The sequence below is a fragment of the Cydia fagiglandana genome, chromosome 7 (genome assembly GCF_963556715.1).
Source record: "Cydia fagiglandana chromosome 7, ilCydFagi1.1, whole genome shotgun sequence".
In the NCBI taxonomy this organism is placed as follows: Eukaryota; Metazoa; Arthropoda; class Insecta; order Lepidoptera; family Tortricidae; genus Cydia; species Cydia fagiglandana.
Window position 1 is genome coordinate 9234603 of NC_085938.1, and position 17860 is coordinate 9252462.

Sequence of the window (17860 nt, forward strand, 5' to 3'; positions counted from 1 at the left end):
TTTCAAGCCTGGGAGCCAATAAGAAATGTGTGTCTACTCGGATTTGTAATGGATTCAAACTTTCAACCCCTTTTTAACCCTGTTAGGGGATGAATTTTACAAAACGCTGAAATTACTTTTCCTGTCTTTTAATAATATCCCCAAATACAAAGATTCAAGTCCCGCGTTCGAAAATTTTTTTGATATCCATACAAACTTTCAACTCCTTTTTCACCACCTTAGGGGATGAATTTTCAAAAACGCTGAAATTAGTTTTCTTGTATTTTAATAATATATCGTTTTACGAAGTTTCAAATTCCTAGCTTAAAATAAAACTTGAACCCCATACAAACTTTCATCCCCTTTTTAACCCCCTTAGGGGTTGAATTTCTCAAAATCGCTTCTTATCTCTTGTACACTTTATAAATGTAATCTAGTGTGCAAATTTCAACTTTCTATCTTTTGTAGTTTCGGCTCCGCGTAGCAAAAATCTCCAACCAAATTTTTCACCTTTTTACGTTTTTCTTGTAAAATTACTATGAAATTGAAAAAACAAATATCAGCAATGAATTCTACGTCTTTGGTTTATACGAAAATGATACCAAACTTGCCCTAGTACCCACCAGGATCAGAGTAGATTTTTTTTAAAGATGACGGATGGCGGCCGTCTTTGTACCCCACCCTCCCCCCCACTTCACGCTAGAAATGCTTAGAATTACTCAAATATCAGATGTGATGAAGCTCATAGCTTAATAAAATTTTTTTGGGTCATGTATGGCAGCGTCCCATACAACCATTTCCAGTCGCCGTTACGACGCGGTGTAGACACATCTTGTGTCGACACCGTCTGTTTCGGTCACAATTCCAGTCGCAGAGTCGTCGCCGTGTCGACACAGTTACCAGAAATGGGGAAGGGTCGACACATGACACAAAGTGACATAAAGTGTGGTCGCCGTGTGCACACATTGTTACTAGTTTGCGACTACTTTATGCCAAAATCATTCGTTCATTCGTTCATTTCGTTCCTGTCAAATGGAAACTGTCAGATGGAAAAATAGTTAAATAAAAATAAGTGACATTAATACGCCATCTCTAAAACGGATTACAAGACGTAATTATATATTGTTTGCATTTATATTACAATAGGACTTAAATTATTGTGGGGAATTAAATTGCTCGAGTGATTTGATAAACTAAGTGTGATATAATCAACGCGCCACCACATCGTTTTAGTTTAGCCGGAAATGAAATTGTTTACTTCTCAGTGCTTGTGTTCATAAATATGTTATTTGATGCATTTTTAGTACTTCGATGCGTATACTATACTTAAATAACAGAAATAACGCTTTACATACTACGAAACTTGTTAATTATGATGTATAAATATGGTTTAAGGTTGAGAAATATTGCAGTCACAAAGTAGTCGCAAATGTTTCGACTTTGTGTCGACTCTGTGTAGACACATGACACGCGCTGTCAAAAGTAATAACAAAGTTACTGGATTTGCAAAATGGCTCCTTGTGTTCATTTGTTTTCAGATATTCTCAAAGTGTAAAAATGACGTGGTCAGAGATGGGACTTAGATTAACTGTTTATTCGACTAATTAATGGAATAAAAAAGTTAATCCTCAAATTTTAATCACGATTAGTTTAGTCGACATAACATAGATTGAAATTGAATTAATCTGAACATTAATCGAATAAATTAACGATTAAATCTCGGTTGGAAGTTGACAGGGGGCCATTTTTGTACGTAAAAATAATAGAAATGTCTTGCATGCAGATGGTAGCCAAACACTTTGTCATAAAAGTCGAGATTGGTGTCGATTTATAGGTTTTAGGGAGTGACGATTTCGAAAATGATGACCATTTTGGAATCCAAAATGGCGGCCATGCACTATGCCATAAAAGTCGTCAGGGGTGTCGTTTTATAGGTTTTAGGAGGCGCAGATTTCAAAAATGATGACCATTTTGGATTCCAAGATGGCGGCCATGCACTATGTCATAAAAGTCGTCATGGATGTCGTTTTATAGGTTTTAGGGGGCCCCGATTTAGAAAATGATGACCATTTTGAAATCCAAAATGGCGGCCATGCACTATGTCATAAAAGTTGTCATGGGTGTCGTTTTATAGGTTTTGGGGGGCGCAGATTTAGAAAATGATGACCATTTTGGAATCCAGAATGGCGGCCATGCACTATGTCATGAAAGTCGTCATGGGTGTCGTTTTATAGATATTGGGGGGCGCAGATTTCGAAAACGATAACCATTTTCGATTGCAAAATGGCGTCCATGCACTATGTCATAAAAGTCGTCATGGATGTCGTTTTATAGGTTTTGGGGGGCGCAGATTTAGAAAATGATGACCATTTTGGATTCCAAAATGGTGGCCATGCACTATGTCATAAAAGTTGTCATGGGTGTCGTTTTATAGGTTTTAGGGGGCGCAGATTTCGAAAACGATGACCATTTTGGATTCCAAGATGGCGGCCATGCACTGTGTTATAAAAGTCGTCATGGATGTCGTTTTATAGGTTTTAGGGGGCCCCGCTTTCGAAAATGATGACCATTTTGGAATCCAGAATGGCGGCCATGCACTATGTCATGAAAGTCGTCATGGGTGTCGTTTTATAGGTTTTGGGGGGCGCAGATTTCGAAAACGATAACCATTTTCGATTCCAAAATGGCGGCCATGCACTATGTCATAAAAGTCGTCATGGATGTCGTTTTATAGGATTTAGGGGGCCCCGATTTAGAAAATGATGACCATTTTGAAATCCAAAATGGCGGCCATGCACTGTCATAAAAGCTGTCATGGGTGTCGTTTTATAGGTTTTGGGGGGCTCAGATTTAGAAAATGATGACCATTTTGGATTCCAAAATGGTGGCCATGCACTATGTCATAAAAGTCGTCATGGGTGTCGTTTTATAGGTTTTGGGGGGCGCAGATTTAGAAAATGATGACCATTTTGGATTCCAAAATGGTGGCCATGCACTATGTCATAAAAGTCGTCATGGGTGTCGTTTTATAGGTTTTAGGGGGCGCAGATTTAGAAAACGTACACCATTTTGGATTCCAAGATGGCGGCCATGCACTGTGTTATAAAAGTCGTCATGGATGTCGTTTTATAGGTTTTAGGGGGCCCCGCTTTCGAAAATGATGACCATTTTGGAATCCAGAATGGCGGCCATGCACTATGTCATGAAAGTCGTCATGGGTGTCGTTTTATAGGTTTTGGGGGGCGCAGATTTCGAAAACGATAACCATTTTCGATTCCAAAATGGCGGCCATGCACTATGTCATAAAAGTCGTCATGGATGTCGTTTTATAGGATTTAGGGGGCCCCGATTTAGAAAATGATGACCATTTTGAAATCCAAAATGGCGGCCATGCACTGTCATAAAAGTTGTCATGGGTGTCGTTTTATAGGTTTTGGGGAGCTCAGATTTAGAAAATGATGACCATTTTGGATTCCAAAATGGTGGCCATGCACTATGTCATAAAAGTCGTCATGGGTGTCGTTTTATAGGTTTTAGGGGGCGCAGATTTCGAAAACGATGACCATTTTGGATTCCAAGATGGCGTCCATGCACTATGTCATAAAAGTCGTCATGGATGTCGTTTTATAGGTTTTAGGGGACGCAGATTTCGAAAATGATGGCCATTTTGGAATCCAAAATGGCGGCCATGCACTATGTCATAAAAGTTGTCATGGGTGTCGTTTTATAGGTTTTAGGGGGCCCTGATTTCGAAAATGATGACCATTTTGGAATCCAAAATGGCGGCCATGCACTATGTCATAAAAGTTGTCATGGGTGTCGTTTTATAGGTTTTAGGGGGCCCTGATTTCGAAAATGATGACCATTTTGGAATCCAAAATGGCGGCCATGCAGTATGTCATTAAAGTCGTCATGGCTGTCGTTTTATAGGTTTTAGGGAGCGCAGATTTCGAAAATAATAACTATTTTGGAATCCAAGATGGCGGCCATGCACTATGTTAAAAGTCGACATGGATGTCGTTTTGTTGGTCATGGTCATCATTTTCGAAATCTGCTCTTCCTAACAACTATAAATCAACATCTATGACGGCTTATATGACAAAGTGCACGGCAGACATCTTGGAATCCAAAATGGCGGCCATGCAGTATGTCATTAAAGTCGTCATGGCTGTCGTTTTATAGGTTTTAGGGAGCGCAGATTTCGAAAATAATAACTATTTTGGAATCCAAGATGGCGGCCATGCACTATGTTAAAAGTCGACATGGATGTCGTTTTGTTGGTCATGGTCATCATTTTCGAAATCTGCTCTTCCTAACAACTATAAATCAACATCTATGACGGCTTATATGACAAAGTGCACGGCAGACATTTTGGAATCCAAAATGGCGGCCATGCAGTATGTCATTAAAGTCGTCATGGCTGTCGTTTTATAGGTTTTTAGGGAGCGCAGATTTCGAAAATAATAACTATTTTGGAATCCAAGATGGCGGCCATGCACTATGTTAAAAGTCGACATGGATGTCGTTTTGTTGGTCATGGTCATCATTTTCGAAATCTGCTCTTCCTAACAACTATAAATCAACATCTATGACGGCTTATATGACAAAGTGCACGGCAGACATCTTGGAATCCAAAATGGTCATCATTTTCGAATTCTGCACTCCCTAAAACCTATAAAACGATATCCATGACGACTTTTATGACAAAGTGCACGGCACACATCTTGGATTCCAAACTGGTCATCATTTTCGAAATCGGCACTTCCTAAAATCTATAAAACGATATTCATGACGACTTTTATGACAAAATACGTAGCCGCCATCTTGGATTATAAAATGATCATCGTTTTCGAATTCTGCACTCCCTAAAACCTATAAATCGACATCCGTGACGACGCAAGTTATCTTTATTTTCAGATCTAACAAATTGCTACAGAATACAAAGGACAAAAAAAGAAGCGAGGAGGTAATGAAACAAGCAAAAATACAGATGATTCCTCGACGCAATGGGATGCTTCTTAAATTGTGTCCAGATTTTTTTGTCATAAAAGTTTTTATTTTTCACGTATTACTCTCACAAGTTCCGTGACATTTCGACCTTGTAATTTTTTAAGTAAATGTTTTTGTTTATCTGTGAGGATCTCACTAGAATAATATAATCAAGGTATGTTTATATTTGATGATTGAAATAGTAACGCAAAAAAAAATATTATATTTGTGTCTTATATTCCTGCCGAAGACTTTTATTTTTCCTTTTCCTTCTACACAAGTTAGGCCAAGTAATAAGAATTTAGGGCTCTTAATTTTATCTTGACTTCTACAACAGTAAAGCTACGAGGCCATGTTTGGTATCGTTTTCGTATAAATTCGCAGTACCAAATTTAGTTATGGTATCACATTGACACCATTCCAAAGTAAAAACATATAAACTTACTTTCTTTTAAACCCCTCTTCACGCTTAAACTGCTGAACAGTTTTAATTTAAATTTAGTACACATATATTTTGAGTCCCGAGACAGGACATAATAAGTTATCTCAAAAATCATCCTTCAAAAGTGTGAAATGAGGTGTAAGGTAGGGGGGAATTCAGAATTGACTTCTTGAAGTTAATACTGTTTAAGTTTAGGTTTGAAGTCATGTTTTTTTTATCATTTCTAACTAAATCAAAGATGTAGACCATCACAAATATATTATAAATCGGTTCAGCGGTTATTGATTTCCCGTACAAATTTCCACGCCACTTTTCACACCTTCAAAAGATGATTTTGGTTATAAGATCTATCCTATGTCCTGTTCCGGGACGCAAACTATTTCTATACCAAATTTCAACGAAATCGGTTCAGCGGTTAAGCGTCAAGAGGAGTTTAAAAAAACCGACCAAGTGCGAGTCGGACTCGCGTATTAAGGGTTCCGTACATTAAGTCCGACTCGCGCTTGACTGCACATTTCTAATAGGTTTTCCTGTCATCTATAGGTAAAGAACTATTTTGTGTATTCAGACAGACAGACATACAGACGCACGAGTGATCCTATAAGGATTCAGTTTTTTGCTTTTGAGGTACGGAACCCTAAAAAGATTTTTTTAATTTTGTGGAATGGTGTCAATGTGATATCTTAAATGGATTCAGCAACCCAGATTTATACGAAAACGATACCATACACGGCCTAGCACCTTCACTGATGTAGATATATCAAGATAAAATTGAGAGCCCTAAATAAACTTTCAAGAGCGGATATCTCAAAAACTATTCAACATATCGAAAAAATTGACTGAATAAACTTGTAACAAATTAAATTAACTTTCATTTTGTATAAGTGGCCATGTCGCTAAGATGCATAGTTTCCGAGATATAATCGAAAAACCGGAAAATGGGACCTTCAAAGCCGCCTCTCTTCCCCCCGCTCAAGGGCTACGGCCGGGGACTTTTGATATGTTCACCTCCTAACTTGTCCAAACCAAGTTACAGAGTCAAAAATTGTGTTCCGAGCATTTCCCTCTACAACTTTTTTGAGCATTCGTTGGCTGACCTAAGTAGCTTATTGCATTTCTTTAAAAACTTTTCTGTAAAAGGTTGACGGGTGTTGGGTGTTTATATGGTTTTGGTCGATTATTATCATTTGCATCGCCCACGATGGCTTACGAGCACACGAGACACTAATAGTAGTTTGACAAACCTTGGTTTTCAAGAGGTATTTTATATTGACATTTGCTGTCACAAATTTGCTGTCAGATTTAGTCGCAAACCGCACGCAAAGTGCACACAAATGTGTCGACACCTTGTTACGGAAAAGTGTACACACGGCGACGACACTTTGTTTCGAAACAATTCTAGACACATTGTGTGGACTCTGTTACGACACATCTGACATTTAGTTACCACTTTGATGATTCTGCGACTGGAATGGTTATATGGGGTTACATAACTGACTCCAGTATATGTAACTTTAGAACTCATTTGGTAACGCCTTTTAATAGTGCATCACCGACCTTGCATAAACCAGTAATTGTTAACCAATAATAGGGCGGCGTGAGTTTCTTGTAACACTCATGTCGAGTGACCCAAATATGTATTAGAATACAGTTTCGAGTGCTCTGACGCGCAAATTGCATTAACTGACACCGATACCGATTTAACTAACCGAAAGCTTGATACTGAAATAATGCCTCATGGTTTTCTATAATAATTTGACCCAATTTTCTCTTATTAATTGCAATGTTCTATGCAAATATGAAAGAACTTTCGTAAGGATATCAAGTTTGGTCATTACATAGGGGTAACTTAGCTAAACTAAGTTCTGTATTTAAATAGTTGTATTCTGAATCGACTTGTTTTTTGTAAATTACCAGTCACCGGATCAAACAGCGATGACTGTGTATCTAATTGTTACGTCAAAAAAGATCCGAAATGCATCTAAGCGCCAAGTAGCCTTGCCAAATAATGAGAGAATGCTAAAAATGGAAATAATTGGCAGCAAATACAAAAGCAATTATCTCCCAAAGTGGGGAAGCCTAGTGCCGGATCGCTGTGAAGCCCAAGTTCTGGCGGACGGGCTACTCCGGGAAACACGCGATTCTCGGGTCGCCTCGCTCGGGAGCCGCCCGCGCACCTGCCCTCTCCGTCACTCTTCCAAATTTAAATCCCAAACTCCCCCCACCGACGACGCTAAACATTCTGGAATAATTCCCGCTATCCTATACCGGTGCTCGCCATTCGAATTCGGGTCGCGACCGCGTCGTATCGCTTTTTGAAATCAGGCAGACCGACTGCTGCCATGGCTGACGTTGACGTTCAAGTCCAGTACACCACCACCGAGAGGAAGACCAGGAAGGTCAAGAAGTCCTCGAAGCGTAGGGAATCTAAGGATGGCGAGGTCACAGTCACAGAGATCGAGCAGACCACCACCAGCAATGTCGGCGACGATGGGTATGTGTGCGGTGGCCAAACTCCCTTGACCCTCAGTGATGCGACAGTGTCTGTGCAGCCAAGTGTCGATTACCGTGTTCGACCTTTAGTGACATGTACATGATGTTTACATTCGTAGGTTCGCTATTGGCCACCCTCACATACCCGACCTAATCTAAGGTATTTATAGGCATATTACAGTTTTATACTAATCTATAAACAATGAAGCTGATTAAGAAACAACGCAAACATGAAATATGATATGTTACAACTAAAGAGTTTTAGACTCCTAGAATGTGTTTCTGAATAGGTACATTATAGGATGTATTCGTATTAACCAATAACCATCTAACAAAATATATAATCTTCATATAGGTCAAAGTCGCGAACCTAGTACCTACTAAGTACTTAATCCCTTTTAGCCTAGGTTAAGCATCTTGGCAATCTTGACTAAAGATTTTTCGCCATACTTCTATAAATAAAACAAGCCATTATAAACCTGTTTTACTATCTTTGAAACTATTGGCAATAAACTGGAATAATCATACCGAATCAGTTTGAAATTTGATTAATAAGGGAGCGATTTCCTTGGATATCGAATTTCCTCAATTCTTATATGAATTATCCTTGTTCACAGCTAATTTTCAGTGGCGAATACACCAAGGCGATGAACAAGGACTGGCACAGCGGGCACTTCTGCTGCTGGCAGTGCGACGAGTCGCTGACCGGCCAGCGCTACGTGCTGCGCGATGAGCACCCCTACTGCATCAAGTGCTACGAGAGCGTCTTCGCCAACGGCTGCGAGGAATGCAACAAGACCATCGGCATCGACTCCAAGGTAACCACAACTTCCACTTCGACCAATTGCAACAATTAATCAATTACGTGTCACCTGAACATTCGTCAGTTAAGATCAACTTGTCAGGAGCTTGACTCGAAGCTTGGGAACTGTCTTAGAACTTTAATCAACTCGTCCCAACTTTGGATGAACGTTGGCTATATGTGAGCTGCTTTCACTTTTGTTTGACTCAGAAAAAGAAGACAATGGTTAAAAAAACACTCAAGAAAGGTATACAAGAAAAACCTGCTGATGACAAGTGTGATAGTGGGATAGATAGATACTGTAGTTTAGTAATATAATATGATGTCAGTCTGAAAAACATGGTGTCAAAGTTGGCTCGTTATACCGAGACCATGTGTTGATAGTTTGCAAATCATTGGGCAAGCCAAAAGGCAAGTCTTTAAGTCAATAAATTTCCATCTATTCGTGCGCAATAATAGAGGCTCATTATTGATTCAATTGTCTAGCCGAATACTATTATTACCCATATTAATGCAATAATTCCAATATGGTGCTTAAATTCTTCTTACTACGCTACGGGAAACAATCAATATTGAATATTGGCAAAGTGATAGTAGAAAGAGCAGTGTATCATTTGTATTGAAATAAGAATCCTCGGCACTCTGAGCTTTGTTACGGCCGATCAAATTTAGTTATGTCACTCCAGCCGGCCCAGATTCCTCGGGCGTACCTCTGCACACGGCCCCAGCGCCCGTGCCAAGCCAACGTGGGCACGCCACGCCAAACACTACACATTTATCTCCACCGCCGACGAATGACTTTTCCTGTCCGAATAACAGCTGCACCTTGTCGCTGTTTACTCAATCCTTAAGATAATGAATAAACATTCCACGCGACCACTTTCCCTGTTGGGATAGACAATTAGATAGAGGCCAACCTGGCCAGCTCATGGACTATAAGCTCAGCAAATTTGATATTTAAAAGATTTATTGCAGGTAGTTTTTATTGTAGATATTTAGTCCCGTTCATTTCGCAGTTCCTATTCAAATGGCTGAAGCTGGCTGTTGTTTACAATGAAACTTAAGACCGTGTAATCCCAGCATAGCTGCTGTAGCAGCAACAGCTACAAATAACGCAGAAATAAAAGCTAGATTCTTGTTTACGAACAGCCAAATAAATCATGGAAATATTATTAGAATTATTTTGCAGTTTTGTTTTGACTTAAACAAATTGGCGAGCGGTGCGAACAAACGCCTGCTGATTCTATTTCCGAGCTGGAAACAGTTTTAATGTGCCGACCTTGAGCCATCGTCGGATCTGTCAGTAATTCTTTCGAGATTTATACATGACTCCCCGCTAAGTATTTCGTAATCGGTAAAAATAAACTTTCATATTTTATTGACATTACGACACGCGAGTTTTAAACGCGCGCTGAGAGCCGAGCAGGAATAGATCTGGAATGAGGGGCGCTTTATTTTGAAACCTGAACAGTGAAGCATTCGTCAACCGCTGCGTGATTTATTTGAATTCTTCTGGTGTTCTTACGAACTGTTAAAATATGAAATATATGAAATACAGTGTCGCTGGCTGTTACGCTTGGTATTACATTAAACTCGTTATTTGGTCAGTGAACTTTATATTGATGTATGTAATAGAGTTTGATAGTATGAATGTTTGTCTTGAAACTTTGTGAATCACGGACTAGAAATAGCTCGAGATTGTAGTTATGACGTCTGAGCTGCTGCTCATATCGATTTGCGTCTGATATACTCGTAAGACGCCAAATTAATGTACGCTGTAGATTATGAATGATTGAAACAGGAAATCGAGGGATAACTAATCTAAGTTGAACCGAAAACAAAACCTAAATACATACAGAGTCTGTATTCGTAATGGGTCTGTGAGTAGATATCAGACACTATAAATTACATACAAATTTAGGTGTATATAGAGATGGTACGACTAATTTAAGAATGAAAGAATCAGAAATCTCGATAAAAAATAGAAACAACCCAATTATTTAAAAAAATAAAGTACAAAATTTCGTATTTGTCCGTTTTAATATTGTCATGAAACTATCTAGATGTACCTAGGTAAACAAAAAGTATTGCATTTATCATCCATTGGCTTTTTATTTCCACAGCAAAACACACACTTGATGCATACAATCAATCAATCAATAACATTTTTTCTGAAGAGTTGTATACCACCGACAGAATCTTCAGTTATTTGGTTGCCGCCGTACCTATAATAATGAGAAACACACTTTGTTTGTCTTATTTTCACACAACAGAGCAAATTATTTTGAGAAAAAATATAATCAATTTTAATTAAAATCTACTCATTAGCAATCACAACAAATTAAGACACTAAATTACTCGTCGTTTTAATGATTTATGTCCCCTTAATTATTAATTACCGCAAGGCAAGCCATATACAGTATTGCGAATGGTTCTTAATCAAAGTTAAGCTCAATAATTATCGCCCACTAATATTAGGATTCACAAGAGTTCCGTGCTAGAATTGAAAAACTTAATCTTATTGCTATTTAATGTGGTTTCTAGTACAACTACATAATACGATTTCAATCGAATGTCAATGAAAATATCAAAAAGCAAGGTATTGTATTGATATGCATCCTAAAAACGTTAAAGTAAACAATTCTAGGTAATAAAGTTACTCAATACTCATTCATTACATATATGTATACATTCACCATGTTGTATCGCAAATATTATGACTCTATTTATAAAATTGTATTCAAACTAAAATTTAACTTCTAGTAGGTACTATTTATTCTACATTTCATAATTATTTATAAAGATGTTCTAAATACGTACAATACAACAAATTCTACTTACCCTTGACCAGTTTTTGTTTCTAACCACTTGTTAATTTAGTATCATGTCAGTTGGAGTTGTTTTGTACATGTTAATTATACCTTGTCTGTCAATGAGTTGCCTGCTTCTTCCTATTTAGGTTCGCGTTAACATCGTTCTAAGAACCACGGATAAAGAAAATCATTTCGAGACACGAGTTTCATATTGTAATTTTCCATTCAATTCGAATTACGAACGACTAATAAGTATTAAAATGGTGTTATATAAATTATCTTAAGAATTTCTTCATAGACACAGTACCTATACCTATTTGACAAATGAAATGATGATATTATTACACGAATATAATGTTACTCAATATTGACGATGAGGTATTAGAATTATGTTAAACACATTGCTGTTACATTCAATAAGAAGCTGATTTGACTAGCGGCTCGATTCGGAAAATGAATTAGATTTCTACTAGACTTCAACAAGTTACGATACGGATAATTTAAAGATATTTGTAAGATAGATATGTCATATTTGACGTTTCCGCGATTCTGGAGGTCCTCTTGAATGATTTCGACAAGTTATGACTTAGATATCCAAGTCACTATGTAGATCTAGTTGATCTCTAAATCGTCTTAAAATCTTGTGGTTATCTCGAAATCCGAATAGGCCTGTAGTAGGAAAGTAGCAAATTGTAAACGTCGCTCATATTTCCAGGACCTGTCGTACAAGGACAAGCACTGGCACGAGGCGTGTTTCCTGTGCGCCAAGTGCCGCGTGTCGCTGGTGGACAAGCAGTTCGGCTCCAAGCTCGACAAGATCTACTGCGGCAACTGCTACGACGCGCAGTTCGCCAGCCGCTGCGATGGCTGCGGTGAAGTGTTCCGCGCCGGTAAGTACTTCTTAATAAGAAATCTATTCGATATATGTCACGTCCCACGGGTAAAGGTACCTTATGGCGATTGGCGCTTACGCTATTATTAATGCCGCTACAATATTATTGCGGCGCTATGCGACGTAAGCGCCAGCCGCCATAAGGTACCTTTTGCCGTGGAAGTCACATAAGTATTTGAATTACAACTTGACATTCCGATTTTATAGAGCCTTTGAAAAAGTAGTGAAACATCAGTCATAGAAGTAGAGATAAAATGTGATGATTTAGTCGTCTGGCTTAAATGGGAGTCACGAAATGTCTATTAACTGTATCGAAGTGCCGTTATATTTATTAATGTTGAATATTTTCATTGATAATATGATAATGAATGGTTGTACTCGCAAAATACGTAAACCTATTTAAAGGGGGAAATAATGTTTTTAAGTTGCCTGAAAATTTCAGTTTTAGAAAAAATCTTTTAACTATTTCAATTTTAGTTAAAACAAAATCGTTTTCAAAAGCACGTTTAAATATTTAATCTTGTTTTAAATAGGTTTTCTTTTAATGTTTACCTCCGTATCTACCCATAATTCAGTGACATGTCAACGTCCTTATCTCTCTGACACAATGCCTATTTTAGCGTGACCTGTTCAATACAAGCTGCCGGGTGTGTATAAACCATATAAAGGCGTCTCTCCAACCAGTAGCTCAACAAGGAGGCGTTAAGGCCGCCATTCAAAGAAAACAACCAATGCCAATGCCATAACCTCGACCGTTTTACTTTTAAACCCCTTTATGGACTTGCACTGGCCGTATACAGTAAATTTGATTGAGTTTTAGTGACTCATTTTACCGCCTTTTTTGTAGTAAGTTGAGCGATTCGCTGTCGGATGCCGTTTGTACTACTATGTAAATACGCGGAAAAACATGTAATTTATCTTTAATTGTATTAAACATGCCACATAACTAAAAGCGAATCCAAATTGAATCACAGCTCTGACATAATATGCCCATAAGAGTAATCTAATCGCAAATTAACTCACAATGCGGGCGAAACAGTCGTAAATTGTGAGCGAAACGACGGCAAATGAGCGCAAACTGGCCGTGCGGTGTCGTTGGGCACTTACATGGCCTCTGTAATTGAAATTGGAACATCACTAATGGATTGAAGAGGATTGTTTGTCTCTGATTTCTATGTGTATAATGGGTCCTTCTAGTCGTACATAAAACAAAAGAGTATTACGATAAACGCACACAAATTAAAATTATTAGTGATCCGTCACGTACATTTTTGTCACACAAAATTTAGGAATTTAACCCGATAAAAATAGTCAAAACTTAAATTTTAAAACGCTTTTCTGTGTGATATCTACAGTGCAGTGTAATGGCCCATTTCTTTATGGCTATAAATATGTCCAGCTTCTATAAATGTGTTTTATCTGTTGTGTTAAAGTCAAAAAAAAAGTAAGAGCCAAAAGCTAATTTAATCCGAGGTACATGATACCCGGTGTTTGCTTTCGTCGATATTTTAGGAAGACTGATGAGGGCGATGAAACACCCGGATATTTTAGTGCCACTGGTTGTGTTTATAAAAAAATACGTCCATGTCACTGGAATCAATTTTAGATAGGCATCTAAACGAAATTTGAGTTATTTAAAATTGTAATGAATATAAAATGAATGTACGGCTACGAAACGAAATTTGAGTTATTAAGAATTGTAATGAATATAAAATGAATGTACGGCCACGTTTTTAGGGAAAATTTACATAATTGTAAGACCTCTATTTAAAATGGTGCTGCAATTAGGTAAACGGAACACTTAAACTCTACGAGTATCAAGCTATAAAAATTCCTAATTTAACCACCAGAAAATCTAATGTGCTAGTACATACTGGTTGTATGTTGAACCATTATGTACCGTGGTTAATGTAATGGAGAAATACACAGATACGAGTAACAACTATATGGGATTTCCGACCATTAGTTTCTTTGCGTGTTGAAGCGCACGCGGCCAATACGTTTTTGATATAATTTTCATACGACTTATACACATTTGAGAACGAGTTCCTCGTTCCTTATTGATAGATGATGTCACTTGTTTGGGTTCAATTGGAAACCTATTGAATCACATCTGCATTGACCCCGCGTGGCTTCTTTATCGAGTTAATTGGAAATCTGTATCGATTTTGTTGTGTATTCGATAACAAAGTCAACCCTTGCCCCGTTTGTACTGAGACCAATAAATCCAAGTTTGAAATAGCTTGCTATGATTTTTGTACCAGCCATGTTCTATTTTAGGTAACCTCGCTAAATCTTCTTTTATTTAATAACATTTCTATAACATAATCAAAACGCTAAAACTAAAAAATTAAATCATAAATCTTTGATGCACTTTTGGATTCAAAGTAATAGATTATTTCCACGAGTATGTCATTCATAGCTCATAGCATAACATTACCTAAGACCATCAATTAAGTTTTTTGCCATTAGACCATCAACTGATAGATTGAAATGCTTAATTAAAACATTGAAACTCTAGAAAAACCAATTAAAGTTAAGTACCGTATAGGCTGAAACAATAACCACGTTTTTGCGAATCTCATGCCCAATGTCTTTTCAATGACTCCCACGTCCACGCGATGATCCAACCGAATCGCGGAAGCGACCCAATGACTCATGTAATTACATCGATTATTTTAATTTTAACACCAAAGTCGAATTCTCATAGGTAAACGGGGCGTTCGGATATTTATCTTCTCATTCCTACAATCCTTGTGCAACATGAGTGTGAGAGAGATGAGCTAGCACCGGTAAAAGCGCCGTTGTAACTGTTATAGATAAATACTTAGTCCGTTATAAGGATGATTTCAAAATAATAAATGTGAGGTCCGGTATGGCGTGTTAGTCTACAGATGTACGTGTAACCTAAGCTCACACGGTCGTGGATCAAAGTATTGCTGTTTTCAGGCAGTTGACCTTTAAATCTTCGACATTCGCAGAAATCGGTGATGTCAGAAACATATTTTATGTATATAACCAAGCTAATACTTTACAGCCTTGCGCTGACCTATGCAATGCCTGTGTTTTTACGAGAATGCATTTTGAGAGTTTTTGATGCGAATATATGTATATTGGTATACGTGCTGCCAATTCCCGTGATTAATTGAACTTTCTATTTTGTAAGTCTTAAAACTCTAAATTATTTAGAGAAAATATTGTGTAACTAATTCCAATGGTGCAAAATGTCAACATAAACATGACACAACTTATGTCCATTACTGTTTGTCAAGTGTCATAGTGTGACATGGTGAATCACCGTGCGTGGGCCGCAATAGCCATAAGGCTCTATAATATCTATAATGCCGTAAATTTACGATTAATAATATGCCGGATGCCGATCGACCTTGAGATTAGGTTCTAATAAGCCATATACAAGTTTAGGAAACTAGGTTGGGACAGTAAAGTATTAGTTTTTGAACGATAGTGATCTGGTGATCAAAGTTTGGTCACAAAGATTGAAGATAGAAGCGAGGTGGGGGCAATTTATTTTGTCTAGTCTGTGCGGAAAAAGAAGAGTCGTGGAATGTATGGGGCCCAATATGTATTACATTCCACAACTCTTCTCTTTCCGACAAACTATCTTAATAGGAACTGGTGGGAGACGGGTCAAGACCGGGATACGTGGAAAGGGAGGAGGGAGGCCTTTGCCTAGCAGTGGGACACTCTAGGCTCATATAATATAACAAAAATATTCGGATTTTGTTTTCAAACAAATTTTTTTAATGGAAAAAAGTGTAAGTTTTTAACTTAAGTATGTACCTAGTTGAAAAACATTTTAATAAATGTTTGCTTAGTCATGTATTTTCCAATAACATTTAAAATAATTACTTACCTACAATATCCTCATGGAAAAATACTCTCGCAATATCCATAAATCACCGCACGGCATCTTCCCCTGATTTCCATACAAAAACAAAATCATACCCACTTGGAAATAAAGGCGTGGGCACATCATTAGTATAACCAGTACAGCACACATTGGGAAAACCTAACGTTTCCTTATTTCTAGATGCATAAAGTTGTATTTCGGCTGTTTATTTCTTATAAAACTGTCTGAGTTTACAAAATTGCCAGAACAAGAAGTAGCGTCGCTACCACACTGAATAAAACAGCGAGGTAATATGAAAATAATTTAGTACCAAATTTGCCCGCTTCCTTCAATAAAATTGTATTATTAGATTTGTGGCACAGACAGTGTTTTGTTTTAAATTATTCATTGGTCCTGCGATTAAATCACCGGGTGATGTATTGAGCTCTCCGCATTATAATAGCGTTAAATACTGTCATATTAATATTAATGAATGTTTGAGTATGGAGAAAAAGCCCAGTGCCCATATGCGTAGAAGGGATTAAAATATTATCATTTGGTTTATCGTTTTAATGAGCTCTTAAATATAAACTTATGAGTAGAAATTTAGAGGTTAACAAAACATATACTTAAACTTAGGCATTTTTTATTTGGTACCTACAGCACTAAAGTGAAGGCTATAACCGCGAAAATCGAAGTTCGCAAATTGCGGCGATTTTTCTCTGTCACTCTAATTACGCCTTCGTTGGAGTAAAAGAGAAAGATCCCCGCGATTTGCGAATTTCGGTTTTCGCGGTGGGTATTTCCGACTCCAGTTTTCGTGTGAGCTATCTGTGTTGTTTAGCATATCTTAGTTCTACAGTATCTAATAGGTAACAAAGTATTTAAATATATAGATGTTTTATTTACCCCAGCTAATGTAACTAGTTAGTGATAAAGTTACAAATAATAGTTTACGCCACGGAACCCCGAAACAGCGCTACTAGTGATTTAACGATCAATCCAGCAATGTTGTCCGAACTACCATTGCCGTGCATGTTCGCTTTACATATTTAATTTAAACACTAAAGCAGATGGTAGCCGGCCGTCCTGCTATGTCCATACCGAATATATGTGTGTCCATCCTTTCTATACGTTGTTTAAGTTTCCCTGAGGTAGGTGCTATGCAACAAGCATATTGAAAATTATTGTCAGAGGAACAAAAAAATCGTTTCTCTCCGTTTTTGGGGAGAATGTGAAAGACCAAATACTTTTAGGATTAAAATTTAGCTACTTTCATCATAAAAGTATAATAAACATAACAGTAATGCTTCTAATGATGTAGGAGTAAGTTGACACTGACCTGCATCCCAAGTGCATCAGTGCTATTAATTTAGTGCCCATCGGCCATAACGCGATGTAATGACACCTTTCAGATAAGATAATTTTATGACCTTATAATAAATCATATTAGTCTTATAACAGTATAAAACGTAAGGCATATTTTTGGGACAACAGAATATACCTACAAGGCTGTTGCCAACTAGGCCAATTGAAAACAAAATACGAGGTTTGACGTCCTGAAACTCAGTTATTTATAATAGGTACGTACTTTTGTAAA

At 37.6% G+C, this 17860-nt stretch overlaps 1 protein-coding gene and 1 long non-coding RNA gene across 6 annotated transcripts in view; both read left to right on the forward strand.

The window, feature by feature from the left end:
- LOC134665869 (uncharacterized) overlaps positions 1–17860 on the forward strand; it is a 451632-nt gene that overhangs the window by 352820 nt on the left and 80952 nt on the right. The gene's annotated exons all lie outside the window — the stretch shown is intronic.
- The window catches only part of LOC134665834 (four and a half LIM domains protein 2-like), a 192941-nt gene that overhangs the window by 156141 nt on the left and 18940 nt on the right, over positions 1–17860 (forward strand). For 3 of the 4 annotated variants that reach the window (XM_063522849.1, XM_063522848.1, XM_063522852.1), the window contains 2 exons: positions 8521–8721; positions 12234–12408. In XM_063522849.1, the coding sequence (XP_063378919.1) occupies positions 8521–8721; positions 12234–12408 (376 nt within the window). Of the gene's footprint in view, positions 1–7492; positions 7905–8520; positions 8722–12233; positions 12409–17860 lie in introns of those variants that run through there. The other variant, XM_063522850.1, reaches the window with a different exon arrangement.